The sequence below is a fragment of the Oreochromis aureus genome, linkage group 18 (genome assembly GCF_013358895.1).
Source record: "Oreochromis aureus strain Israel breed Guangdong linkage group 18, ZZ_aureus, whole genome shotgun sequence".
In the NCBI taxonomy this organism is placed as follows: Eukaryota; Metazoa; Chordata; class Actinopteri; order Cichliformes; family Cichlidae; genus Oreochromis; species Oreochromis aureus.
In genome coordinates, this window is record NC_052959.1 from 15104765 (window position 1) to 15127861 (window position 23097).

General features: G+C 39.5%; 2 protein-coding genes and 1 long non-coding RNA gene across 3 annotated transcripts; 1 reads left to right on the top strand and 2 right to left on the bottom strand.

Annotated features, from left to right (window-relative positions):
• Positions 1-2990: 2990 nt before the first annotated feature.
• On the bottom strand, positions 2991-4631 carry LOC120434573. Its single transcript, XR_005609182.1, has 4 exons — positions 4582-4631; positions 3469-3724; positions 3135-3302; positions 2991-3013 (listed from the first exon to the last, which is right to left on the bottom strand). It is a non-coding gene; the product is annotated as an uncharacterized LOC120434573 (long non-coding RNA).
• Positions 4632-6468: 1837 nt separating this feature from the next.
• On the bottom strand, positions 6469-8766 carry otol1a (otolin 1a). The gene is made up of 5 exons (XM_031755891.2): positions 8663-8766; positions 8106-8584; positions 7930-8019; positions 7711-7782; positions 6469-7566 (listed from the first exon to the last, which is right to left on the bottom strand). Exons 2-5 carry the CDS (start codon positions 8560-8562, stop codon positions 6692-6694), a joined length of 1494 nt encoding a protein of 497 aa, XP_031611751.2. The 5' UTR covers positions 8563-8584; positions 8663-8766; the 3' UTR covers positions 6469-6691.
• Positions 8767-12742: 3976 nt separating this feature from the next.
• Positions 12743-22671, top strand: ppm1la (protein phosphatase, Mg2+/Mn2+ dependent, 1La). The gene is made up of 4 exons (XM_031755919.2): positions 12743-13643; positions 17558-17732; positions 19281-19442; positions 19638-22671. The coding sequence occupies exons 1-4, from the start codon at positions 13245-13247 to the stop codon at positions 19991-19993; spliced, it is 1092 nt and encodes a 363-aa protein (XP_031611779.1). The 5' UTR covers positions 12743-13244; the 3' UTR covers positions 19994-22671.
• The last annotated feature ends 426 nt before the right edge of the window (positions 22672-23097 follow it).

The window sequence follows — 23097 nt, forward strand, 5'->3', positions numbered from 1 at the left end:
CAAAATAACATTTAACAAACGCACACACACCACCATCAACATGAACAGCAGCATGAATAAGGTGGAACTTTGACAGAAATATACATCCTTCACCAGTAGATGGAGATGTTATTCTGGGCTTTCCTCTTTAACAGGTTTCCCTTCAATATTCCTCATAAAAGTAAACATATTGTGCTCGCATAATTAAAGTTGACATCAAATTAATTCATAATATTCCAGTCAGTTTTCCAAGCTTTTCCAGTGAGGGATATTTCTACCTTCACCACTTCCTGTCTAGAGGTTCCTGTACAGGGAACAGGCTGTTGCTAAGCATGCCTAATACTACTTAAATGAAAGCAGCTATTGTTTGTACTTCATTTCTGTCACATCCAATTTGAGGGAGTTGCACCGGAGACTATTTTTATCAAGTTCGATAGCATCAGCATCAGTGACTCATTATTATAAAGCTGTCATTTACTCTTTAATTCACTGTTATAATTAGGTAGAAAGAAAAAAAACATGTCAGTTTAACTCGAGTTCTTCAAATGTCAATCTGGTAAGGATAAGGAGATTTACTGTATTATAAATTTTTGTATTTCCAAACTAGGTCTAAGGTTCTTAGTAATTCTAAGGTTCTTCATTTTGGCCAAACATTAATGTTGATTGCTAACTGGTGGTGTTTTATCAGGATGAAATCAAAAGAAAATTTAAAAAAACAAAGAGGGGGGAAGTTTTGGTGTTGAAAATTCGAACCTTGTCTGAACAATTTAAATGTTATTTGAATAATCACTGGTGATCAGCTACACAAATACTACATAATTCTTTCCAAAGTTTTCACAATTGTATTTACAGTTGTATATAAATTGCAGTATGATTTAACTCAATTTAGTGTTGATGATAGACCTGAAAAAAAAAAAAACATTACCTGCCTCCTAAATTTTTTCATGAAAGACACCAGAGAAAAAAATGCTGCCTTAAAATTCGGACATCAGTGTAAATAGAACTCCTCTGTGTCTACTACACTGTAAAACCCAATAAGTTAAGTTAACTCAAAACCTTTGGTGAAACTGATTACATAAAATATTTTAAGTAACAAAACTTAAAATAAAAGTTAAATAAACACACTTTATTTATTAGTTTTAAATAAATATTTTAAGTACTATTGATAAATGTTTTTATGTTATATCCACATTTTTTGGTTTAGTACCTCTACTTCATATTTTGAGTTTCAAGTACAAATCTAGCTAAGTAACTTTTTAGGAATTAATATTTAGTTTCAAAATGTTAACCATTTTAAGCTAATACAACTCAAAAATTTAAAATACAAACTTTGTAATATCCAAATCTACTGTAAGTTTTGAATTTGATATAAAAATGTGCCCAAAATAATTACAGCCCTAAAAACACAAGACAGAAAATATAAATTCAAGTTACAAATTTATTGAGTTACTTTAATCTCATTTAGCTTTTCTGACAAAAAGCCCAAAGACATAAATCCACCACATTTTATAGAATAATGTCAGAAATGTCCAGTTTTTAAGGTTAAATATTAGAAATAAAGAATTTCACAACATGTTTTAAGAGTATTCAGATTTGATTAACACATGAGTATGACCTTTTCTGGAAAAGAAAATCCTGCATTATTAAGTGGGAAAACTGAATGAAAGTAAATTACCGTATAGTGCAGCTAATACACTGAAATATAATTGGTAACCTTTTAATATGCCAATACTGTGGTTATGCAAAATGCACATTTGTAGAGTGCAATCACAGTCTCAACAACAGAGCAATAAAACTTTAAATAGAAAAATACTTTTAGAAACATAAAACAAAGTGTTATAAACCTCCTTACTGCCTTATGTCAGTTATGAGTAGTTCAGGAACGTTCCTTAAGTGACATTCAAGATCCCACCTAGAAGCCAGAAATGTAGTGAGATTGTCCTTCATTTTCTGTATGGATTTACAGTTATCTGACTAAAAACACAATCAACTAAAACACAAGTGATGATGGGGAAAAATAAAATAAAATCACCCTTTTACTTTGGATGTGGCTTTAATAATGAAGTATGAAACAGAGTCTGCAAAGATTTCTTTATTCTATTCTCTCTCTCTCTCTCTCTATTTTTAAACTTATCCAGACTTGGAAACATGATAAACTGAATTACTTGCTTTAACAGGCACTTGAGGGCTGTGTAGGAATCCTGGACATTATTCTGCTGCCAAAAGATCATTTTTAAGACTCAGCACTTTGGGCTTTAACTTCCCACCCTCCAGACCCATCAAAATTTCTGAATAAAGTCAAAAATGTTGGCCAAACATTTTCGGTATTAGGTGCAGTAATATCAAATATTACTAGAATGCATCAGCCAGGGTGGTGAAATCAATGATCATGTTACCCTCGAAAAACTATCAGTCTTCTCTGGGCAGAAGAATGTTGCATCGCTGGAATTGGCTCTGATCAGGAGGAGTCCAAGTGGCACTTCACTAATATCTGGTCTATCAGTATGCATCATCTACAGAAAACAAAATTACTACATGTTAGTGCATTCCTATTTCTCTTACTTTCATCTATACAAGTCACATTTCTGGATTATTACTAGCTCAGAAATCAATTGTTTGAACAACAAAAAGCCACAACACACCAAAGATTTGAGAAAAATAAACTGACAAAATAGTACTTTTTAGTAAAGCAAAGTCATACCTCTTCGTAGCAATAACAACAAAGTCAATGGGAGTTATATTTTTTTCATTTGTACAGTGATGTATGGTTGGGCTAAACATTATAGAAGGTCACACATTAAAAACATGTAGTGTTTCCCATTATGTGACATGGACACTGTTGTAGACAGATCCAAGCATGGAGATGCTTCTCACACTGTCAAAATGTCACAATGTTTGGTGAAATCTATACAAGGATGCTACTAAGATATTGTTCACAACTTTGTCCAAAACTTACATCCAAGTTTTGATGAAGGTAGAGGTGTTTCGTACAAATAGGCAGGAGTCATTTTTGAGCATGGATATCAGCTTGTTCCTACATCACAAGAAAATCTTTATTTTAAATTATTGGCTTACCTAGTCAAGAATGGTAGTTAAAATTGAAAAATTGATCAAATTAAATAAAGCTCAAAAAAACAAGACAAAAACCCACGAACCTGGAGATTCTAGCTTCTGAAGAGCTGAGACAGGACATCAGACACGTTCCCTGTGCAAACAGCTTTCCTTCTGAATAAGCTCTGGAGCAGGGGAGCATGTTGGTCCAACACAGCATAAAAGTGGTTCTTCAGGTGGAGGTTTGTAATCCTGTGGAATTCTGCACAGATCTGAACACACAGGATAAATTTATGTTTACAAGTTTCAATTAGTCTACAAATCTTTGCAAAATACATCAAAATCCTTACACTCCAAGGCATAATTTGTTCAGACAGGCCAGATAACAGAAGTTGATATAAAATACATCTTGTTAGATACATCTATATACATTCTTACCTGGGACTGGAATTTCAGAGTAGGCCAGCAATCCCGGATCTGACCTACTGGTAGGTCATCATTGATGATCTCTTTGCATCGCAAGGCCAAAGTTGTGTGCATCAGCTTTGTAATCAGGACAGGATTCTTTTCACTTTTCTCGACTTCATCTACAATCTGTAGTCTTAGCTGGTCAAGGTGAACAGCATCTTCACCCCTGAAAATTTACTTCTGCCCTGGCATGGACATAACAGTAAAACACAGAAGACAAGACAGACTACACAGAGAACAGAAAAGACACATAACCAAGGAGACACAGATGAAACATAACTAGCCCAGAACTCAACTAAACCTTAACTAATAATAACAACAATACATGAACTTCACCTCATTTCAATATAACATAAGAAAGTAAAATACATCAAAATGCTGGGTCACAGACCCAGCCCCTGACAGAAAAAAAAAATAAGTCTTTCACTAATAAACACTGGGCATCAGAATAAAATAAAATGAAAAAATAACTGTTTGGTAAATATATTATTGATGGATTCACCCTTAAGTTAACCTAAAATAGACCAGGCACAACAATTTTACAGTTCAGAAGCTTCTACATTTATTTGCAAGGTAAACCAAGTAATACCGCCTAATTATGTATTGAGTAATCACTGCTTTTGTAAGTGTGTCCTGTGCCTACAATTTTGCTGCCCCAGTTTTAATATGTACAACTCCAGAGAACTAAACGTAAGTTTCAAGTTCCACCAGTTAGCAAATGGGTTAGCCAAAGTCAATATCCATGTATGCGCTAAGTGTGAAGCAGCGCAGCAGTGCATATTGATTCAACAATTTAACCACAAGGTAGTTTATAATCTGCAAATCCAGAAACGCCTTCTAAAGACTCCTTTTAAAATAATAAGAGATAAGAAAAGTATGAGTAGTGCCTCTGCTGGGACTAATAATGTGTTATACTAAATGTGAGCTTATTAGCATAATTCATGCAAAACACTTTGGGGCCAAGGCGACATGGATAAAACGACTCATGCATGTAATTCTTAAATGCCTGCTACAGTTGTACATTTATGATGATAAAAACCATATTACAAAGGAGAACTACAGTTTCAGAAAAATAAAACTTACCACAAAAGCGCTCCTGAAGACAAATTTGCTGCATAGGCGGTAAATGCAGCAGTAGCCAAGTGCAGAGCGTTAGCTGTTCCAGTTCAAAAGTCCGTAACATACCACAGCACGTCCTCCTTTATCCAGCGTCAAAGGCAATGCAGCAAAAAAAATCCTTCACAAATGTTTTTATTTCTGTTCGGATATTAACTTTCCACAAGTTTCTTTCGGAGTAACAAGCGGGCATTCGCACTCGAAGCGAGGAATCCAAGATGGTTGCCAGCACTTCATAAAGAAACAGGTGGCGCACGTACGTACGTACGTAGGCACGTAAGTGACGTCAGTGTTAAAACTCAAATTATTTGAGGGCAATGTCAGAAACTAATCAATATATTCAAGTACTGATAACTTGAAAAACACACTTGTTCAAACTACTCAAAAAACAATAAAGGTGTATTAACTTATAACAGGTTTTTAAGTAGTTGGAACTCATTTCATTTATCAAACTATTACTATTCGGTCTTACAGTGTATGATACAGTGTTTTAGATTATAGTAACTGTTTATCTTCCTACAGGCAGCAGTTTTGGTTGAGTGTACAACCTGAAATATAAATCCCCCTTAGGAAGCACATGTTCTCCAGAGTAAATCAAAGTGTTACGCAGATTTGTAAATGAATACACACACTAAGTACTTTTTTTTTAAAATTAAAAAGCATTGAAGAGTGAAAATAACTTCTCAGGTATATGTCCAATTTTAAAGCTTTGTTGTAATATAAGACTCAAAGTAGGAGAAAGCCCTGAAGAATATGATTTTTTTTAATAGTTTTTATAAATTAAAATGATTTAAATCTCATTTATTTGTCTCAATCCCAATGAAATGTTGATACTTAGATACACTGATCATTATAACTCTCAGACTGATATTCACACTTCAGTCAGGTAATCTGAGGATACATTTCTGTGAAAATTGTTGCACAAGTTAGGTGCTCAATATGTGACGTTATTAGTATCTAAAACTTTATCTTGCTTATAGGTTTTGTTGTATGTGTATGTGTATCATATGTGCTTAAAAATTATGTGACTGTGTCTAATTACAACCTTGCATAAAGAAAAGCATTTAAAAACCAGTTAATGCAGCTCCCCTGCCTCCTACATTTAACGAACACGTCACAACATAAAAAGAGCATCTCAGTGCGGCTGAGTGTATACTGAATGTACTGAATGTAATTTATCTTCAGAATGAATTGCTGCTGTATAAAAGTAAATGAGTTATTATCGGCTATAATCTGGTGAGAGGTCCTGACTCTTTAACGTCTAATGAGATATAGTATTTGTAAAAGTCAATTCTATTTTTCATTGTGCAGTGTGGGAGCATTAGAGTATAATTCATGGTGCAGCTTGATCTACTGCAGAGGGTTATCATCTCTGCTCAGGACTAAGGTGTATGTCGTTATGGGCGTGTAATATCGATTATGTATGTATACATACATGTATATATAATGTGTTTTTTAAATCATATCACTTTCTGTGTTGCAGTGAATCTTAATCATCCAGACTTTTTCCCCTTGTTGTATATCGTTGCCATACTGTGCAGTTTTTTCAATAACATCATGATAAAGGTATCACTTTCAATCTTTATCTGAAATGTTTGTGGGACCATTATGTTTTTCTAGCCTACTGTCTTTGTGTATTAATCTCCAGAGCTTCTTTCCAAAAATTGAACACCTTGCGCCCTCTAGTGGTAAACAAATGCAATATGTCATTTATTTAAATTATGTCCAAATAATACAAATGGTTCACTGGCGTTGAGCTTTTCCCTTCTCATTGCAATGGCAAATAGCTTTTAAATGAGTGTATAAAGCTGTTTTTGTGTAAATACAACCCAAGGGTCATCAGTTTCAAGCAGAGTCATTTTTAATGCAGTGTTACAAAGAGCTGAAATGTTGCATACAGAAGGTTAATCAGGCCTCACCCGTCTCCAGGTACAGCAAGGCAAGCAAAGCATTTGGTTTGATTAGCATGGGAGCTAGCGGATACTGAGCAGCAGTGTTTAGCTGAATCACATTAAAATGACAGAGCAGTGCAAAAGGCTGAAAGTTGCAGAGTCTGTGAGAGGCTCAAATCATGCATTCACAGGTTTGTCAGCTCAGGTTGGGTCTTTATGTCTGGGTAAAGCAAGAAGCCAGAGAACGTGCTGTCATCTTCACTGCTGGAGTAAACTCCATTCCAGTCTCTCAGTGTCTCCAGCCAGACCTGGTCACCTTCGTTCAGCGGCAGCAGCGCGAGATTAGATGCCTGATCGATGTCTTGGCCATACAGAGAGTCTCTTGTCCGTAGCTTCCGCATTCCATTAACCACCAGGGCAGCACGCACAGGCCGGTTGCGCACAGTGATGTGATAGCTGAATAGGTAGACCCCGGGGTATGTGACGTTGAACTTATTGAGTCCCGGGTCCCAGTGTCCCTCCCCATTGTAAAACACCTTATCAAACTTCACAGGCAGGCCCGGTGGAGGGAAGGAGCGGCTGGGGAACAAACCTACACTGAAGGCAGATCGAACCTGAACGGCACTCTCACCTGGAGGTCCTTTGGGACCCCGAGGCCCACGAGGACCTCTAGGTCCCTTCTCTCCCCTCAACCCTGCCAGTCCCCTCCCACCTGGGAGGCCTCTAGGTCCAGTATCACCCTTCCCTCCTGGAGGCCCTGGCTCCCCCCTTTCTCCCTTTGCACCGTCAGCTCCATTCAGTCCTGGGGGGCCCATCTCACCTCTTAGACCTGGGGGTCCATGATCACCTTTCTCTCCTTTCTCACCTGGTAAACACTCACTTGGCTGCCCTTGTTCACCTTTCTGACCCTTTGACCCAGGAATCCCTGGGGGACCCATCAGCCCTTCTGGGCCAGGGATGCCTTTAGTCCCATTCAGGCCAGGCTCTCCTCTTTCTCCTGGGTCTCCTTTTAGACCAGGGAAGCCACGTTCACCTTTTTCTCCTTTAGGGCCTGGATCACCTGTGTGTGAGGGGTGCATGTTTATTTAGGAAGCAAGGTTTTGATTTAAAATATGTTATTATGTACCTCAATGCACTTTGATGAACAATAACTATAAATGACTTTTACACATGTGTAGCCAGGTTCTTGCAGGAAACTACACACCCTTTTCTCCAGGTTTTCCTGGGATACCAGGGGTACCAGGTAGACCTGCAGGTCCTGGATCACCTTTTTCACCTGCAGCAGTTTTGATAAATAAAGCGTAGAAAATGACATCCAAAAAGTATTTATACAAAACAGTGTTTTGCACAAAAGGAGAGAGAGACACAGAGAAAGAAACCGAGAGACATTCAAGAACTCTCCTGCTGTTAAGCCCCGTTGTACCTATGTCGCCATTGAGTCCATTGGCTCCAGGTAATCCTGCTGGTCCTGGAGGTCCTCTGGGCCCTGTTTCTCCCTTCTCTCCTGGCAACCCTGTCAACACATGAGAGTAAAAGAATAAAATCTTTGACTTAAACAGTAATTTCTCTGACAATAAAAAAAGTTCAAATCCATCTCACCCGGAATGCCCCTCTCGCCTGGTGGCCCCGGTGGCCCTCTTTCTCCCATAGGCCCTACGGGACCTTTTTCTGGCGGGCAGCACTCACAGAAGTTGAAGAAGCATTCGTTGTAGTCAAGGGTAAAGTTTGAAAGGGTGTTCCCGGGGGGCACTATGGCATCAGTGTGAAATTCAGTGGGGTATGTGTCAATGGAGTATGTCGTGCTATCTGTAGAGGGCAGGGAATATGCATCCATCATAACGTCAGTTGTTTCCTCAGTGTTCATGCTGCTTGTAGGGGATGGGGTCGTTGTCGTGGTTCGTCCATATCGTCCACCTCCACCACCGCTGGCCCCAGTTCGAGGTGGCTTCTTGGTGCTCTGGGGTTTGGGCCAGCGTGTGGTTCTGGCACCAGCTGCCAGCATGGCCATGAGGGCCATGCAGAGAGTGGTCAGCACAACAGCCCGAAAGGGTGGCATATTGACGGCTGGGCAAAATAATCTAATGGAAGAATTCAGGCAAAATGGGTGAAGCACTGATCATTTGCATCACAGACAAATAGCACAGAGGGCATCTTACCTGTTGATGACACTTGATTCTTCACTCCGTCCTTCAGAACAAGTGGCCGGTGCAATTTTTCTTCCTTCCTTTTATTGCCCTGATTCTCCAGCTTATGTACCTCTAAGCCAATGACAGAACAAGGGACAGAAAACTCTGGGGTTATTGGGTGGCAGGTGGGCTGGCAGCAACAGATTACATGACTCCTGAGGGATATGAACTAAAGCAGATTGTTGTACAAGGCAAGAGTTTATTTCTTTGTGATACTGGATATGAATCCAGGGCCCAGGAGTGTGCAAACTGCCTAGGTGTTGCTCACACACATGCTTGCTTTGTACAGAAACAGGAGACAATATAAAGTTACAAAGACAGATACACAGTCAAAGAACATGCCTACATACACTGACTGTTTATACACAAAAACATGCACATTGTTGGTAATGAATACCGTTTCATACGAGAGTTACCAAGTGCAGTACCAAGTGAGAGTTGTCAACTCACTACACCATTTGGCAGCACCTCAAAGCAAACAGATCACCAGATACAGTGGGACAAGGATCAGTGTCCTAAAACAGGCACCAGTAATCTAACTAGTCATCTCCTTGATCTAAAAGTAAACCCAGTAAATCAAGTACACCTCACGGAAACCTGGCACCAGTGAACCGAGCTTCACATCTCTCAAAACTTGTGCTGGATGTTGTTTCAGTTTTTACAAAGTAAAAAAAATAAATTAATTAATTAAATGAATAAATAAAAAGGAGGAGGTCATTAGTAGACATCCTGGCAAATTCTATGACTGCACCACAAAAACTTTTATTTTATATGAAATTATTTGCTGTAAGATTGAAACAAAAGCACAACTAAGAGGTTAGGTCTGATTACCTTAAGCATGCTCCTTAATCTGGAAAAAAAAAAGCAGCCGGACTTTCTTGTAATGTTTTAAAGTGATCTTGAGCAATAATTCTCTCAGCTTTCTGAAGGTTTTTCAAACGTTTTCTCTGGACATTGGCTGCTTTTACACTAATTTACAGTGCAGCCCTTGAACCCTACTATTTTAGCCACCTTACACTGACCTTTGAATCGCTTAAGCATAAGAAAGGCACTTAACTCAAGGGATGAGCCGGTGTTGTGTGTCTATATAATAAAAGTTTGTTACCAGCAGCCTGTCACAAAAACACATAATGTGTTCCCATTTCTTTAGCTGAATCTACACAAAATGCCAAAGATAAGTTTGAAAGGCCTAACATAGTTCAAATTGTTTTAAGAAGGAAGGCTTCCTGGACTCAAAACACTCCCATTTTAGGTGGACTTTTTAAGGAATACATGTACACTAAGATATCCAAAAACTTCAAGGCACTTTCATATGGAATTAATATAACTTTATTCTCAAAGAATTGTTGTATTTAACCTAAAGCTCATTGTAATCGTTGCTTAAATGTAGTACAAAATGTGACATTTGTTGATTGTGCTTCACAAAATGAGTTTACTATAAACCATTTTAACTTTAAAACCTCATTTTTAATCTATAGGCCAGTGTCCCAGCTGCAAAGTGTTTTTTACATTGGCGGAATAAAAAGACAGTTGTATAGGTTAGCAGAACATGAATATGCCATACACACAGGTAACATTATTTACCCCATGGCTAAGCACTACTTGGACTTTCATAATAATAACGATCCTTCTACACTATAAGGGCTTGAATTAACCACATTATTCTTTCAGTACGGAGCGGTACTAGACAAAGAAGTCTTAACCAAAAGGAACCTTTTTGGATTTGTAAAATACAGGCCACTAAAAATTCTGGCTTAAATGAAGATTTAAATTTTACATCTTTGTTATAAACTTATATAAACTTGTTATAAACTTGTTATAAACTTTCCCTTTGAAGCTGCATATATGTTAGCATCAGTTGATTTCCCTGTGTTGTCTTTTTCTTGTCTGACTTGGATTGAATTTGAGCTCTTGCATCTGCCCAGGTTATCCTCCTATTGTTGAAGTTTTACTGGTGGAATTTTCCACTCTCCCCCTGAGTGGAAGTTTTCTACTACTTGAACACCACATGTCGAAGACCCCTAGGAAGAAGAGATTCAGTGTGTTCATGGACCATGTTTTCACCCAGATGAAGGCCCGTTTGCTGAAGAAATATAACCAAGACATAAGAATAAAGGCATTTTTATTGTATAAGAAAAAGAAAGTGCCTTTGAGTTTTTTGGTATTTTAGGCATAACATTGTATTTTTGCAACAACAACTTGATTCCCAAAAAAGTATTAGCTAAAAACTGGGCATTTCTTAGCATGGCGTGCAGTGTGTGCTTAGGAGAAGACAGGCCTTTAAAAAAAAACTATTTACAGCAGATGAACAGTATCTAAAAGTCCTTAGAACACAGGAAAAATTCCAAAAACGACCTGACAGAAGACCTGAGAGATGCATCTGGCCCTGCAGTTGATCCATCTACTGTTCATCAAAGCCTGATCAGAAATGGTCTCAGTGGAAGGATAGCTGTCAAGAAGGCATTCTTAAGGAGAGGAAATAGGAGGAAAAGGCTGAGGTGTGCAAATAACACAAGATCTGGACTGGCAGTTGGTGCCAATAGGGCTTATTGAGTGATTAATCCAAATTTAAAGCTTTTAATTCAAATTGCAATCAATAAGTGCAGGGGAACTCAAGAGAAAGTTACAGAAAGTTAAATCATGATGGAGGGTATATCTTTGTTTGAGGCTGCATTTCAGTCACTGGTGTTGGACATCTTGTTTAAATTGATGGAATTATGAACACAGAAAAGTACTGTCAGATTTTGACCATGCAATACTGTCTGGAAAGTCTTGATGTATCCTCAGTCATACAGGTAAGGAAATCCCAGAAAACGGATTTGCTTCATCTGGACATAGCGTTTCCAGTGGAAAAAATGTTTTGTCACTAATCCAAGTGAACCTCATGGGCCATTGTTAATCAGTAGTTTAAGTTTTGGTAATTATGCATATTTACTATTTTTAAGGTTGTGGGAACCTGCAGTCAACTCAGACAGTGGCAAAACATTTCTCCCACTGAAAAAACAACGTCCAGATAACACAGTCAACTTTCTGGGTCCATCTGGAAAGCATATGATTGGCAGAAGCTTCATTTTTCAGCATAACAGTGACTCCAAACACACTGCCAGTGCAGTAATAGTATACCTTAAATGCCCTCCAATAAGCTATTCCTAAAGATTATTGAACAAAAATACAGGAAAGCTTGCCAAAGTGAGTTCAGGCAGTGTTGAAGAATAAAGCTGGTCATACCAATCGTTGATTCTCAAGTTTGTGAGAACTGTACAAACTCTACTTTTGCCTTAAACACTGCATTTCATCTATGCACATTTCAATAAATCACTGCATCTACTTATTTCAGTAAAATCACTGCATCTACTTAACATAGTTTTTTCTCGCCTGGAATCTAAAGAAATGGGGGATTTGACTCCAAGAATGTAAATTATAGAATTAGCAGTGTTACCTTAAACTGCCACCAGGAGGTGGCATTTTTCAGCCACTGCTGTAAAAATATAAAGACATCGCCTCCCATTAGTTTGTGTGTTTTGAAACGACCACATAATTTTATCTACTTTTAAATAGTGTTGTATGAGTATTGGGACTAATTTATGTCTGTTTTCTGTTCAGCTGCATTTTTATTTTGGGCCTCGTTAAATGTTCTCCATAACAGTCAGCAGCCCCATAAAACATCACATTATCACACAGTATTTTAAGCCATACGAAGTGAAAATGCCGCTATCTAGATTATGACTGTGATGTATAACACTAGATGACCTCATCATCTGATTCCGCAGTCACCACCATTTGTCCAGTGCTCTGCTTGCGCATGGTATGAGTTTGCAGCTGCGCAGTCTCGTCAGCGCCGACTGCATTTGAGGAACGAGTGGACGTGAAGTTTCTTGCTGTGAATAAACCGTTTCCGCTGGTCTTTCAACATAAAGCACCTGATTTGGCCGCATTGCTCGCAGCTCCTGCCTCTCCTACTATTTTGCTTCGTTAAACACACATTCGGATTTCCGATATTTTTCTCGCTCCCTGTTGGTGGTTTGACAGTTCTTAAGTAGGAAGGTGTGTGTGTGTGTGTGTGTGTGTGTGAAATGTGTTGTTGATGCGGAGACTGAATCGGCACATATCTGACAGTAGGAACGGGGTCAGCGGTGAAAAAGAAGGACATATCGCAGTCACGTCGTCCCCCTGGTGACTTCTATGTCTGTCAGCGTGGTGGGTCTAACCCAGAAAATCCGTCTTTTTACAATGGGTTGTGGGAGATCGGCTCAACTCGGAGAATCCTCTTGCAGCTGTTTAGAGAGCCGGGGATAGGACCAAGACGTTGTGTTGAACCAATGAGGGTGGCCTCCTCTCTTTTGTCCTCTGTTTTCGGCCGGGTGTCTGGCAGCCAAACCGTGCACAGTGCGTAAATGCGCTCGGAGCAGGCAGCCTGAGCTCCGAACAAATGTTGAAATCCTGTCTTTTTCTGACACAGTGGTAGTTAATCGATTTCTTCATAGTTCCGCTGAGCGGATGGAGTGAATTGTGCAGACAGGGGGAGAGACAGACCGCAGTTTGGTTGCGTGTGATGATAGGAGACACAATGACGCTCTTGTCTCTTTTGGGTCGGATCATGCGTTATTTTCTCCTCAGGCCGGAGACGTTGTTTCTGTTATGCATAAGCCTGGCGCTGTGGAGTTATTTCTTCCACACGGACGAAGTCAAGACCATCGTCAAGTCCAGCCGGGATGCGGTGAAGATGGTGAAGGGGAAAGTGGCGGAGATGATGCAGAATGACCGGCTGGGAGGCCTCAGTGTCCTGGATGCAGAGTTCTCCAAAACCTGGGAGTTCAAGAATAACAACGTAGCCGTGTACTCCATACAAGGGAGGAGAGACCACATGGAGGACCGCTTCGAGGTGCTCACCGACATCACCAACAAGAGCCACCCGTCCATATTCGGGATATTTGATGGTCATGGTGGCGAGGTAAGCTGGAAGCAAGAGGTTACGAGGGCCCCCTTTATTTTATTTAATTTTTTTTAGCAGCACAGTGAATTTGGCAGGTAAAGAGAACGCGATGTATTTTAGAGTGCAGTTTATTTAATGCTGCTAAATTTATAAATACTCAAAAAATTTTGATTTTCTTAATTTAGCCTTGTTGAGTGGGTTAATTTGCTACTAATCAGGGTTTGAAATAACAAAAGTTAAGGTTACAAACTTTCCACAAGGGTGGCAGAGAGCTCCCCCTCCCCACTCCTGCATTGTATTCCCTTGTTTGAACACCTCCACCACTGCCAATCAGGGAGGTGACTTGGATTTCATCACAAAGGGCTTTGTGTGTGTGTGTGTGTGTGTGTGTGTGTGTGTGCAAGAACAATGGTTTGTTGTGTGTGTGTGTGTGTGTGTGTGTGTGCCCTCCAGTCCCCGTGTTATCAAGGGTCAGTTGTTTCTCATGATTGCCTGAAGAGCAAATGTCCTGCGCCATCTGTCACACCATCACCACTGTCCCACGGAGCTCCCAGTATAGGACATATTGTTGCAGTGATAACGTCTAAGAATAAGAGCGCCATGCAGCTATAAAAGTATGGAAAAAAGGAAGTTTTGTCCCTAAATGCAGCATATGCTCAATAAAAATGGTCTGCTGTTCCTGTAGAGCAAATAGGAACGAGCCTGAGTCATAAATGTTATTTCTAATTTGGAATATTTTCCACATATGTATTATCTGTTGCACTTTATGATACAGTCCATGACTTAGCTTGTAATTCCTCCAGATTTAACTTGAAATTTTAAATGTATTTTTGAAACTGGATGAAATTTGGGTGAATTTTTATTTACCTGCAAATACTTATAAGAAACCTACATGTGATTAAAAGGGTAGCAGTTCTACTGTAAGTACTTTTAGGTAGTGAGTAACTTCAAGTACTTTACAGGAAAGAATACATAAATCATACCCCAAGTAATCTTAAGCAGTGACCAACTTTGGGGTATTTGAGTACAAAAGAAAATCACTACTTCTACTGTAATATGCATTACTTTTGGGGATGTGGGCCATTTTATGAAGTGGCTTAACCTTACAGTTTTACACTGTAAATATGTCCCACCTTTAGGGGCATGGGCTGTATTGTAGAGTGGCCTAAACCCCTTTCTGACATCATAAGTATAATTTACTTTTAGAGGTGGCAGTTGTGTTGTGGAGTGCCTTAAACTCCCCATCTTGAATAAGATGGGGATTTGTGTGGGCTGTGTTATAGAGTAGTTTAACCTCCCTGTCTAACGTTGTAACTCCACCTTTTTTTATGGTCTTGGGTCCTATTATAGAGTTATTCAACCTTGCCCTATGAGAAATAAGCTCGAGCAGCACTTGCAGTATTAAGAACAGCTTTATTGTTCATGTTTCAGCTTCTTGTTTTTTTATTGGGGTCACCATAAAACATATCAAAAAGTTTAAATTGCATATGTATAGAGCAAAACTTGAGTTATTAGCCTTTTATTCTGGTGTACCTAATAAAATTGCACCCTAATTACAGAACAAATTTCATTAAAATTCCACATTAAATTTGAAGAAATAGTGTTACTGTTTTCTTAATAAATATATCAGTTTTTATTTTTATTTTGAAAATTAAGGAGTTGTGAAAATGTTTTTTCATTTCTTAATCTAAGTTATTTCCCTTCAGAGCTTTTAAATATCCACTTTAGTATCATTAACAGGCCAAGAAAACAAACTGTAGTTCACATTTGACTTGAAACAGTGGAACTGGGATTTTTGCTTAAAACTATTTGAAACAGTAAATCAGAAGAGTTGGTGATTACATCCAGTCTATCCTCTCTTTTAAGCACATCTTAAGGGATTCATTAGACACAGGCAATTAATTTGCTGTCTTAAGGAAACAGGCATTAGTTTGTTAGCTCCCAGAAATGCTGTAACTGTTGGCGTCCGGATGTGTTCAGTCACACGGAGGTAAACAAACAGACTGTGTTTAGCCTTTCTGTCTCTTTCTACTGTGTAAACAAATATTTTTCTTTCCTGTAATTCCCAATCTTGCGCCCTCTTTCTCCTTTTCACAGTCAGTGTCTGCTGTTTTTCTTTGCTCCCTTTTGTTTCTGTAGTTCATAAGTCAGATTTGTGTTGCTCTGTCTGGTTTGTTTATATGTGTTTTACTCGTTTGCCCCCCTTCTTTTTATCAGTAGTCACAAAGGCTTTGGACTTGTATTGGGTTGCTTTGACATCGACCTCAGCTGCTTTAGGGTCATTAGCATCAGTGCACAGAACACATGCTGTAACATGCAAACACAGTAACCACAATTCCCAGTATAAAAACTAGGCTCTAGTAAAAACAAACTACGTGGGACCCTCAGTGCTAATGATATGCAGGTACAAACTGTAGGAAGTGACATTTGTTTGCTGCTGATCTTTTTTTGCACTTTGGTGCATTTGGAAACACACACAAACCCTCACACATCACCAATATTGAATGAAGCCATACTGCCAAGCCAAATATGGGCAGATAGAACAGGCCGTCTCTGAGTGCAGGGTGTCCTGGCTCTGAAAATATGCACAACATTCCTCAAACATGTCTCTGTTTTTCTCTATAGTTTTTTTTGTCTATCAAGGCACAAATTGTAGCCTTGAAATATAAAAGTCAGCACAAGCTGCTGCTCCATTTTTAACTTGCCTTACAGGGGGAGAGACTATTTGCTTTGACTAGTTTACATCTTAAACGGGCTTTCACGTTACTTTGCTGTACGAGCTAAAATTCAATCCTGTATGCTGGCTCTGGGAAGAAGTAGGATTTAATAAAACAGCAAAGTTAACAAGAAATCAAGATCCATAATCTGTATTTTCACTTTAAATGGGGCTGAGATGATATTTTACATTAGCTGATTAAATGTAAAGGCTGTAAAATATTGGAGTCCTTCGAGAGGTTTGTAACTGCACTCAGTCTGGCATTTCCTGCTATTTACTGCAAATGGAAATTTACACTTGAAGCTCTTTCCCTGATCCAGCCTCCCTCAGTGCTTCTCTTCCATTAAATAAATTGTTGAGCACAGGAAGCAGACAGGGACTTGATTTGTCCCTCCTGATAATTAGACATGCCTTCCACTGCACATAAGTGCCAATTCCATACACTTCATGGTAAATATTTTGAGCAATATCACGGTTCAAATGTCAACTGCGCTCGTGGATAAACCTGATAAACCCAAGTATTATTTTTTATTACTGCATCACGTCAGAAGGGAGCAAAATGAAAGCGCGTGGACTGAAGGGCACAAAGTGTCCTCGTTTCGTAGGAGCTGTGAATCTGAAATATGAACGCAGGGACATCAAGATGGTGTAAAATGCTCCCATTTTTAGATTTGATTTGACAGCATTAGCATAATGGAAATCTTGGCGGAGAAAACGAGGGTGGAAGCAGATATGTGAAGGGAGGAGGTGGAGGAGTGGGCTGAAGGAGGAGGAGGTTGCTCAATAATTCAGCTCTGAACACCTGGTGTTAAAGCACTCCTCTAAATTAAAGTTGTGTTGCCTGGCGAGACATAAAAAAAATCTGAATCATAACCTTATTTATTCTGTCTTTCAAAGCTGGGCAACATTGTATTTATTCAACACGATGAAATCTATCCATATATTACAGCATCAAAAGTTATATGAAAAGCCACCAGAAATCAACATTACATTTATAAACAGTATATCCAATAAACAAATCTAGCAGGCATTTAATAAAAAGAGTTTGACTGCTGACCACTTTTCAGTATTTGTTCATTTTTGGCTCTGTTTTGGGCAGCACCAGTTTAGGGAAACATCTGTTTGCTATTTCTTTCTACTTATTTGTTATGATCACAGGCACTGTCCTGTGTCTAATCCTCTCTGTGCCTCCCTTCTTCCCCTTCTGACGTCTTAGGCTGCAGCTGACTATGTGAAGGCCCACCTGCCCGAGTCCCTGAAGCAGCAGCTGCAGGCCTTTGAGAGAGAGAAAAGAGAGAGCGCTCTCTCGTACGCCAGCATTCTCGAGCAGCGCATCCTGGCTGTGGATCGTGACATGCTGGATAAGCTATCTGCAAACCACGATGAAGCAGGTCAGAAGGAGGAGGAGGAGGAGGAGAGTGGAAGGAAATGGGAAATAAATATATGTGGTCAGTGCGTGTGGGGGGGAAACTTTGAAACTAAAATTGCCATATGAGACAAATAGAGGAAGCATGTCTCACATGTCTTGTAAACACACTGTGCAAGCACTTCTGCCAAGAAGTGTCAAGAGTATTCCTTTAGTGCACTTTAATATAAAGGTGGCTGTTTGCGTGAAAGTTGGCATGTTGAGAGCGGTGCTTTCGAGTACTCTCATTTTCACGCTCTCTGCCTCTTAAGGGACTTGGTGGCATTGCAGAACCTCACCTATGAAAGAAAAGCCTCACAATTTCCCATCTAATACCCTCTCATCTCGGTACTCCCACCTGACATTTACGTCTCTGACCGAGTCCTTCTACAGCCCACTCAAAACGCTGGCTGAATTAGAAGAGTGAGATGATTGTGTAACACTATGCTGATCCAGATTTACGCTGATGTTTCAGAGTAACAGTTCAGATTGATCGGCTGGTGGCATTTGATACATCTGCCTGGGAAAACAGTTTCCTCATATTTTTGACCTACTATTATTTTTCATTATTGATTTTTTTTTTTTTTTTTTTTTTGGGGTGACAGTCTGCCACAGCATCTCCTCAGGATAGTGAAGATACAGTTAATGACTGGCCACTGGCACAATGGTGTCTCTATAAAATTAATTTTAATAACTGAGCTTGATCTAGTATTGACCCACAGGTTAGCAACTTTATTATGGAAAACTCTGTTTCTTAGAGTGGCCTCTACATGTGTTTCATCCTCTCTTTCTTTACAGTTTCCATCAGTGATTTAATGTCTTCCTCTTCAAATCATCTTTAGATCAGATTTTAAAGCTCACAGATTCATATATATCATCGAGCATATTCTTTAAGGCGTAATTTAAGTTTTATCCTCAGAAATCCCTCTGTGGTAGTGTGGAATTAAATTCATTACAGGAAAGGTGCCGCTATAGCTCACTGGGATGAGTGGGGTTTGCTGCAAGTCATTCCCCCATCCTCTTCCTGCTTTTCTATCCACCCTCAACATTGTATAATAAAGGTAAAATACAAAAAATAAATCTTAAAAACAACAAAAAACACCCCATACATGAAACATATCTACTGTGTGCATTGCTGTAGTGTAGTGGTGTACAGGTTTGCGAAGCAGCAAAACATCCTCAGTTTGAGACCAGGAGGCGACACAAATCACTTGAGTTTTGCATCGATAGGGGCAGCTGGAATAAAAACTTTGCCTAATCAAATATTTGGAACTATCAGAGGTCATGAGTTACGTTCTCAAAAGCCAGCATAAACCAAACAAAACCTAGTTTTATGTATTACTATTAATCTGGCATAAAAATGATTTGTTATGTTTTGTGGTGTGATTGAAATAAAAAAGTTAAAAGATAATATAAGATCTCAAAGATGTGCCTGTAACAATTCTGAGGTTTTTTTACTTGTAGCTGGTTACAGTACAAAAATGATTAGTGTTTGAATTTTTGTTTTTGTCTCCTCTTTGAATTTCCCACACAGGAACGACATGTCTGATAGCGCTGCTGTCAGATAGAGAGCTCACAGTGGCCAATGTCGGAGACTCGCGTGGTGTGTTGTGTGACAAAGATGGGAATGCTGTCGCCCTATCACATGACCACAAGCCGTATCAGCTTAAAGAGCGCAAGAGGATCAAGAGGGCAGGTAAATAATGAGTATAAGGGTGTAATATAAAGCTTAGGCGTTGTGTACCTGCTGTGGATATGGGGTCCTTTGTCGCCATCTGTTGGTCTGTTCTGGGAAATCACTGAGTTAAATTCAATGCAGTGTTAGAAATAGGTTGTGATTAAAGTTATTTCTTAAACTTTAAATTGGAATTTTTACTCTTTTTACTTTTAGGAGGCTTCATCAGTTTTAATGGATCGTGGAGAGTCCAGGGAATCCTCGCTATGTCCCGCTCCCTCGGGGATTACCCACTGAAGAACCTTAACGTAGTCATTCCCGACCCCGACATAATGACCTTTGACCTGGACAAACTGCAGCCAGAGTTTATGATCCTGGCCTCTGATGGCCTGTGGGATGCCTTCAGTAACGAGGAGGCAGTGCGCTTTGTCCGCGAGCGCCTGGATGAGCCTCACTTTGGTGCCAAGAGCATCGTCCTACAGTCTTTCTATCGTGGCTGCCCTGACAACATCACCGTCATGGTAGTGAAGTTTAAAAGTGGAGCAGGGGGGAACAGCAAGGCAGGGGAGTAGGTGAGGGTCGAGTTTAAAGCTTGCGTCATGATCAATATATTTTTCCCCCCATCTTCTGGATGTATCAGTAAGTACATCATCACAGAAGGACTGGGAGAAGTATAGATTTCGACTGGGCTTTTAACTAATGCACACACATACAGAGAAATGTACACACACACACACACACACACACACACATGCAATGATATAAGAAAATGAAGCTCAATTTAATTTGACTTGATGGAGAAAAGGGCATTTAAATACAATACAGTTCACAGCCATCTGCTAAACGGATGAGGAATTGATTAAAATATTGAAGTACAGTACCAAGACTACCAGACATTGGGGGGGGGTCTTTTAACCAGCATACATTAGACTGTGATGACATCACTGCTGTTTACTGTACATGCACACGCACACGAATGGTACAGCTCCACTGGAGGCTTCTTCAGAGGAGGCTTCAACCAGTGCCTGCACAACAATTACTGTGCATCTGCAAAAACACCACCCGGCTTGCTGCATTTCGATGATTCTCTGATTGTATGCATTTGTTAGACTTTCAAACGGGAATAATAATTTCTCAAATGTAAGAAGACTCCAGTGGATCCATACCTCTACTTCATTTCTGATGACAATACACACATATCACTTTTGAATATTAAGCATCTAGTTTGTAGTTTGAGGAGTGACGGTAAAGCTTTCGGAGATTTATTGTTTTTACGTTTATTTAAAATCCATGCTCAGTACAGCAGATTTTAAAACTAAGCAGTCGCATAAAGAGAAGAAGGTAGAAGGCAAGCACTGATGAGGGCTCGTGGCTTATTGAGCTGATAATTTTCTTTTTAGGTGACACACATTTTAAACATCTTTAAATTAAAGATCTTTTTTTAAGTGATGCTTGAAGTCAATTTTGGAGTATCTGATAATTCATTGACCAAATAAAAGCTAAATAAGCTTTTTGTAAAATATTGCACATCAATTTAATCAACTTAGAATGGGCATAAAGATGATCCGAATGTCCATAATTTTTCAAAATGTGTTTAAATGTCGAGAGTCAGCTGTTTCATTGCATTAAGAACGACAAAAAAAATCAGTTCAGGTTCTTATCCTTCAAGATCTCCAACAGAGTGGACTCAGATGTTTCTACAGCTATTTAAACATTTACATCTAGTTCCCAGACATGGATTAAGCATGATCCTAAACCATAAACTTTAATCAGTGTCGATCTTCATTTAATTTTTCTTTTAGCCTGGGGCTTGTTTCAATCCATGCCTGGGAAACCTGGTGATATTTTTTTGACCTCTGAAGAATCCTTAATCAACATTACCCTAACTGAGTGACTTTAAAGGCTGAAACTTAACATTTTTAAAGTCATTTATCAAGTCTGTAGAAGGTGTGTGATACTCAAAAGTGAAATTTGTGTGAGGAATGCGACTTTAACTACAACACACACATACACCACATGAGCCACAACCTTATAACCACCTATCAAATATTGTGTGGATCCTCCTTGCCAAACACCTCTGATCCATCAGAATGTATTCACTGGAATTCTGAGAGGTTCCTTTGGTGTGTGGGACCAGGATGTTGGCACAGGATGCTTTGGCTCATGTGGGTTTCACGGTGGTGGCTCTAATCTGATGCCCAGTTGGCTCTTGATTTTGGGGTCCCTCAAGTTATTCGTAGGCAGTCTTATATAGTGGTGGAGAGTGCGTTGCCTTGCTGGGAGAGGCCATTCTTGGTCTGCAGCAGTGTTTAAGTGCATGGGTGAGATGTCATCAAGGTTACTTGCTCCACTTGTCAGTGGTTTTAATGTTGTGGCTTATACATGTAACTTCCACAGAAATACGTATGGTTCTAAAAAAAAAAAAATGCACTTTTCAGATGTTTATTTTTTGGAATGGTAAATTCTTGCATATCAGCAAACATAAACACTGTTTACCCTCAGCAACGCAAGAGGGTTTCACCCTATGTCGAGCCCGACACTCACCTTTTTGCGCGGCTACGGAGCAAACGCAAACTGTTCCATCCAAGTGGACTTACACTGTCTGTATCAGGGCATGTGCTTCAGCTTAACCATGTTCACGAACGAATGACCTAACGGCGTGCAGCAACGGACACTGGTGGCTGCCTTTGACCTGCGAAGCACACGAAGCGGGGAGGTGCAACGGCCACACCTCGACCACGAAAGACTAAAAGACTAAACGATGTCGCATCACGAACTGTACAGCTGCAGCCAGAATGCTTGTAATTAGAAATACGATATGCTCCCGAAGCAATACAACTGGTGTCGATGACGGCAGCAGTCCGTCAAGGAAAGTTACCGTAAACCGTACTTGATTTACTGCTGTTTTAAATTCACCTTTTACCACTGTGCATCATTATTTCATCAGTCGAGAGAGAGGATTTTTGTTCCTTTTGTTTTCTTTCTTTTATTTTAACAGCTTACCCAATGCCTTATTTATTGTTATGTTTTTTGGATGTCTCAGGCAGATTGCCAAACCAGTATAATGTATTTTCGGTTTTGTCCTTCTGTACATGAGCAGAAGTTTACAATAAAACAAATACCCGTGATTTTAACGTGAGAAAGCTGTAAGTATTAAACTCTTTCCTCTGAAATGTATCAACCGTTCTCATGACAGGTATGATCAATTTGAATGTGTTTATTATTTCCACATTAAATGCAATGCACAGCACCTGCTGCCAAGTCTGTTGGAGAGCTCCACTGGAGCACTTCAGTCTTAAGTGCCTTCCGTTGCAAATATAGATGTTGGGGAGATGCAAACAGCTTCTCGTATTTTTACCTCAAGACATTTCTTTTAAAGAATTTGCTAACAACACTCACAAAGGCTAGGAGGGTGAGGTCACACTAAGATTGGGGGAAAACACGTGACATAATCGGAGAGTTTCTGGGATGCTTCTCTCAGACCACAAATAGCTCTCTCACTCCCAGAGCTGTCGTCTGCAAGGTAACTCAACACCGCAGCCTTGAGCCTTGAAGCTCAGCAATGTCATGTTCAGTGACACTCTGCACCAGGTGGCCAAACTCAGAATAGCCTCCACACGAGTTGATCCAAATTCCCAAGACCAGTGTTGTCTAATAACTATAAAAATCAACAGCG

Excerpts from the sequence above, each read along its gene's own strand:
- otol1a (XM_031755891.2), bottom strand. The coding sequence starts at position 8,562 with ATGCCACCCTTTCGGGCTGTTGTGCTGACCACTCTCTGCATGGCCCTC. Across the intron at positions 8,020-8,105 it reads AGGCGAGAGGGGCATTCCGG|GGTTGCCAGGAGAGAAGGGA; the intron begins GTGAGATGGATT and ends ATGTGTTGACAG. Across the intron at positions 7,567-7,710 it reads AGGAAAACCTGGAGAAAAGG|GTGATCCAGGCCCTAAAGGA; the intron begins GTGTGTAGTTTC and ends CCTCACACACAG.
- ppm1la (XM_031755919.2), top strand. The coding sequence starts at position 13,245 with ATGATAGGAGACACAATGACGCTCTTGTCTCTTTTGGGTCGGATCATG. Across the intron at positions 13,644-17,557 it reads TTGATGGTCATGGTGGCGAG|GCTGCAGCTGACTATGTGAA; the intron begins GTAAGCTGGAAG and ends CTGACGTCTTAG. Across the intron at positions 19,443-19,637 it reads CAAGAGGATCAAGAGGGCAG|GAGGCTTCATCAGTTTTAAT; the intron begins GTAAATAATGAG and ends TTTTACTTTTAG.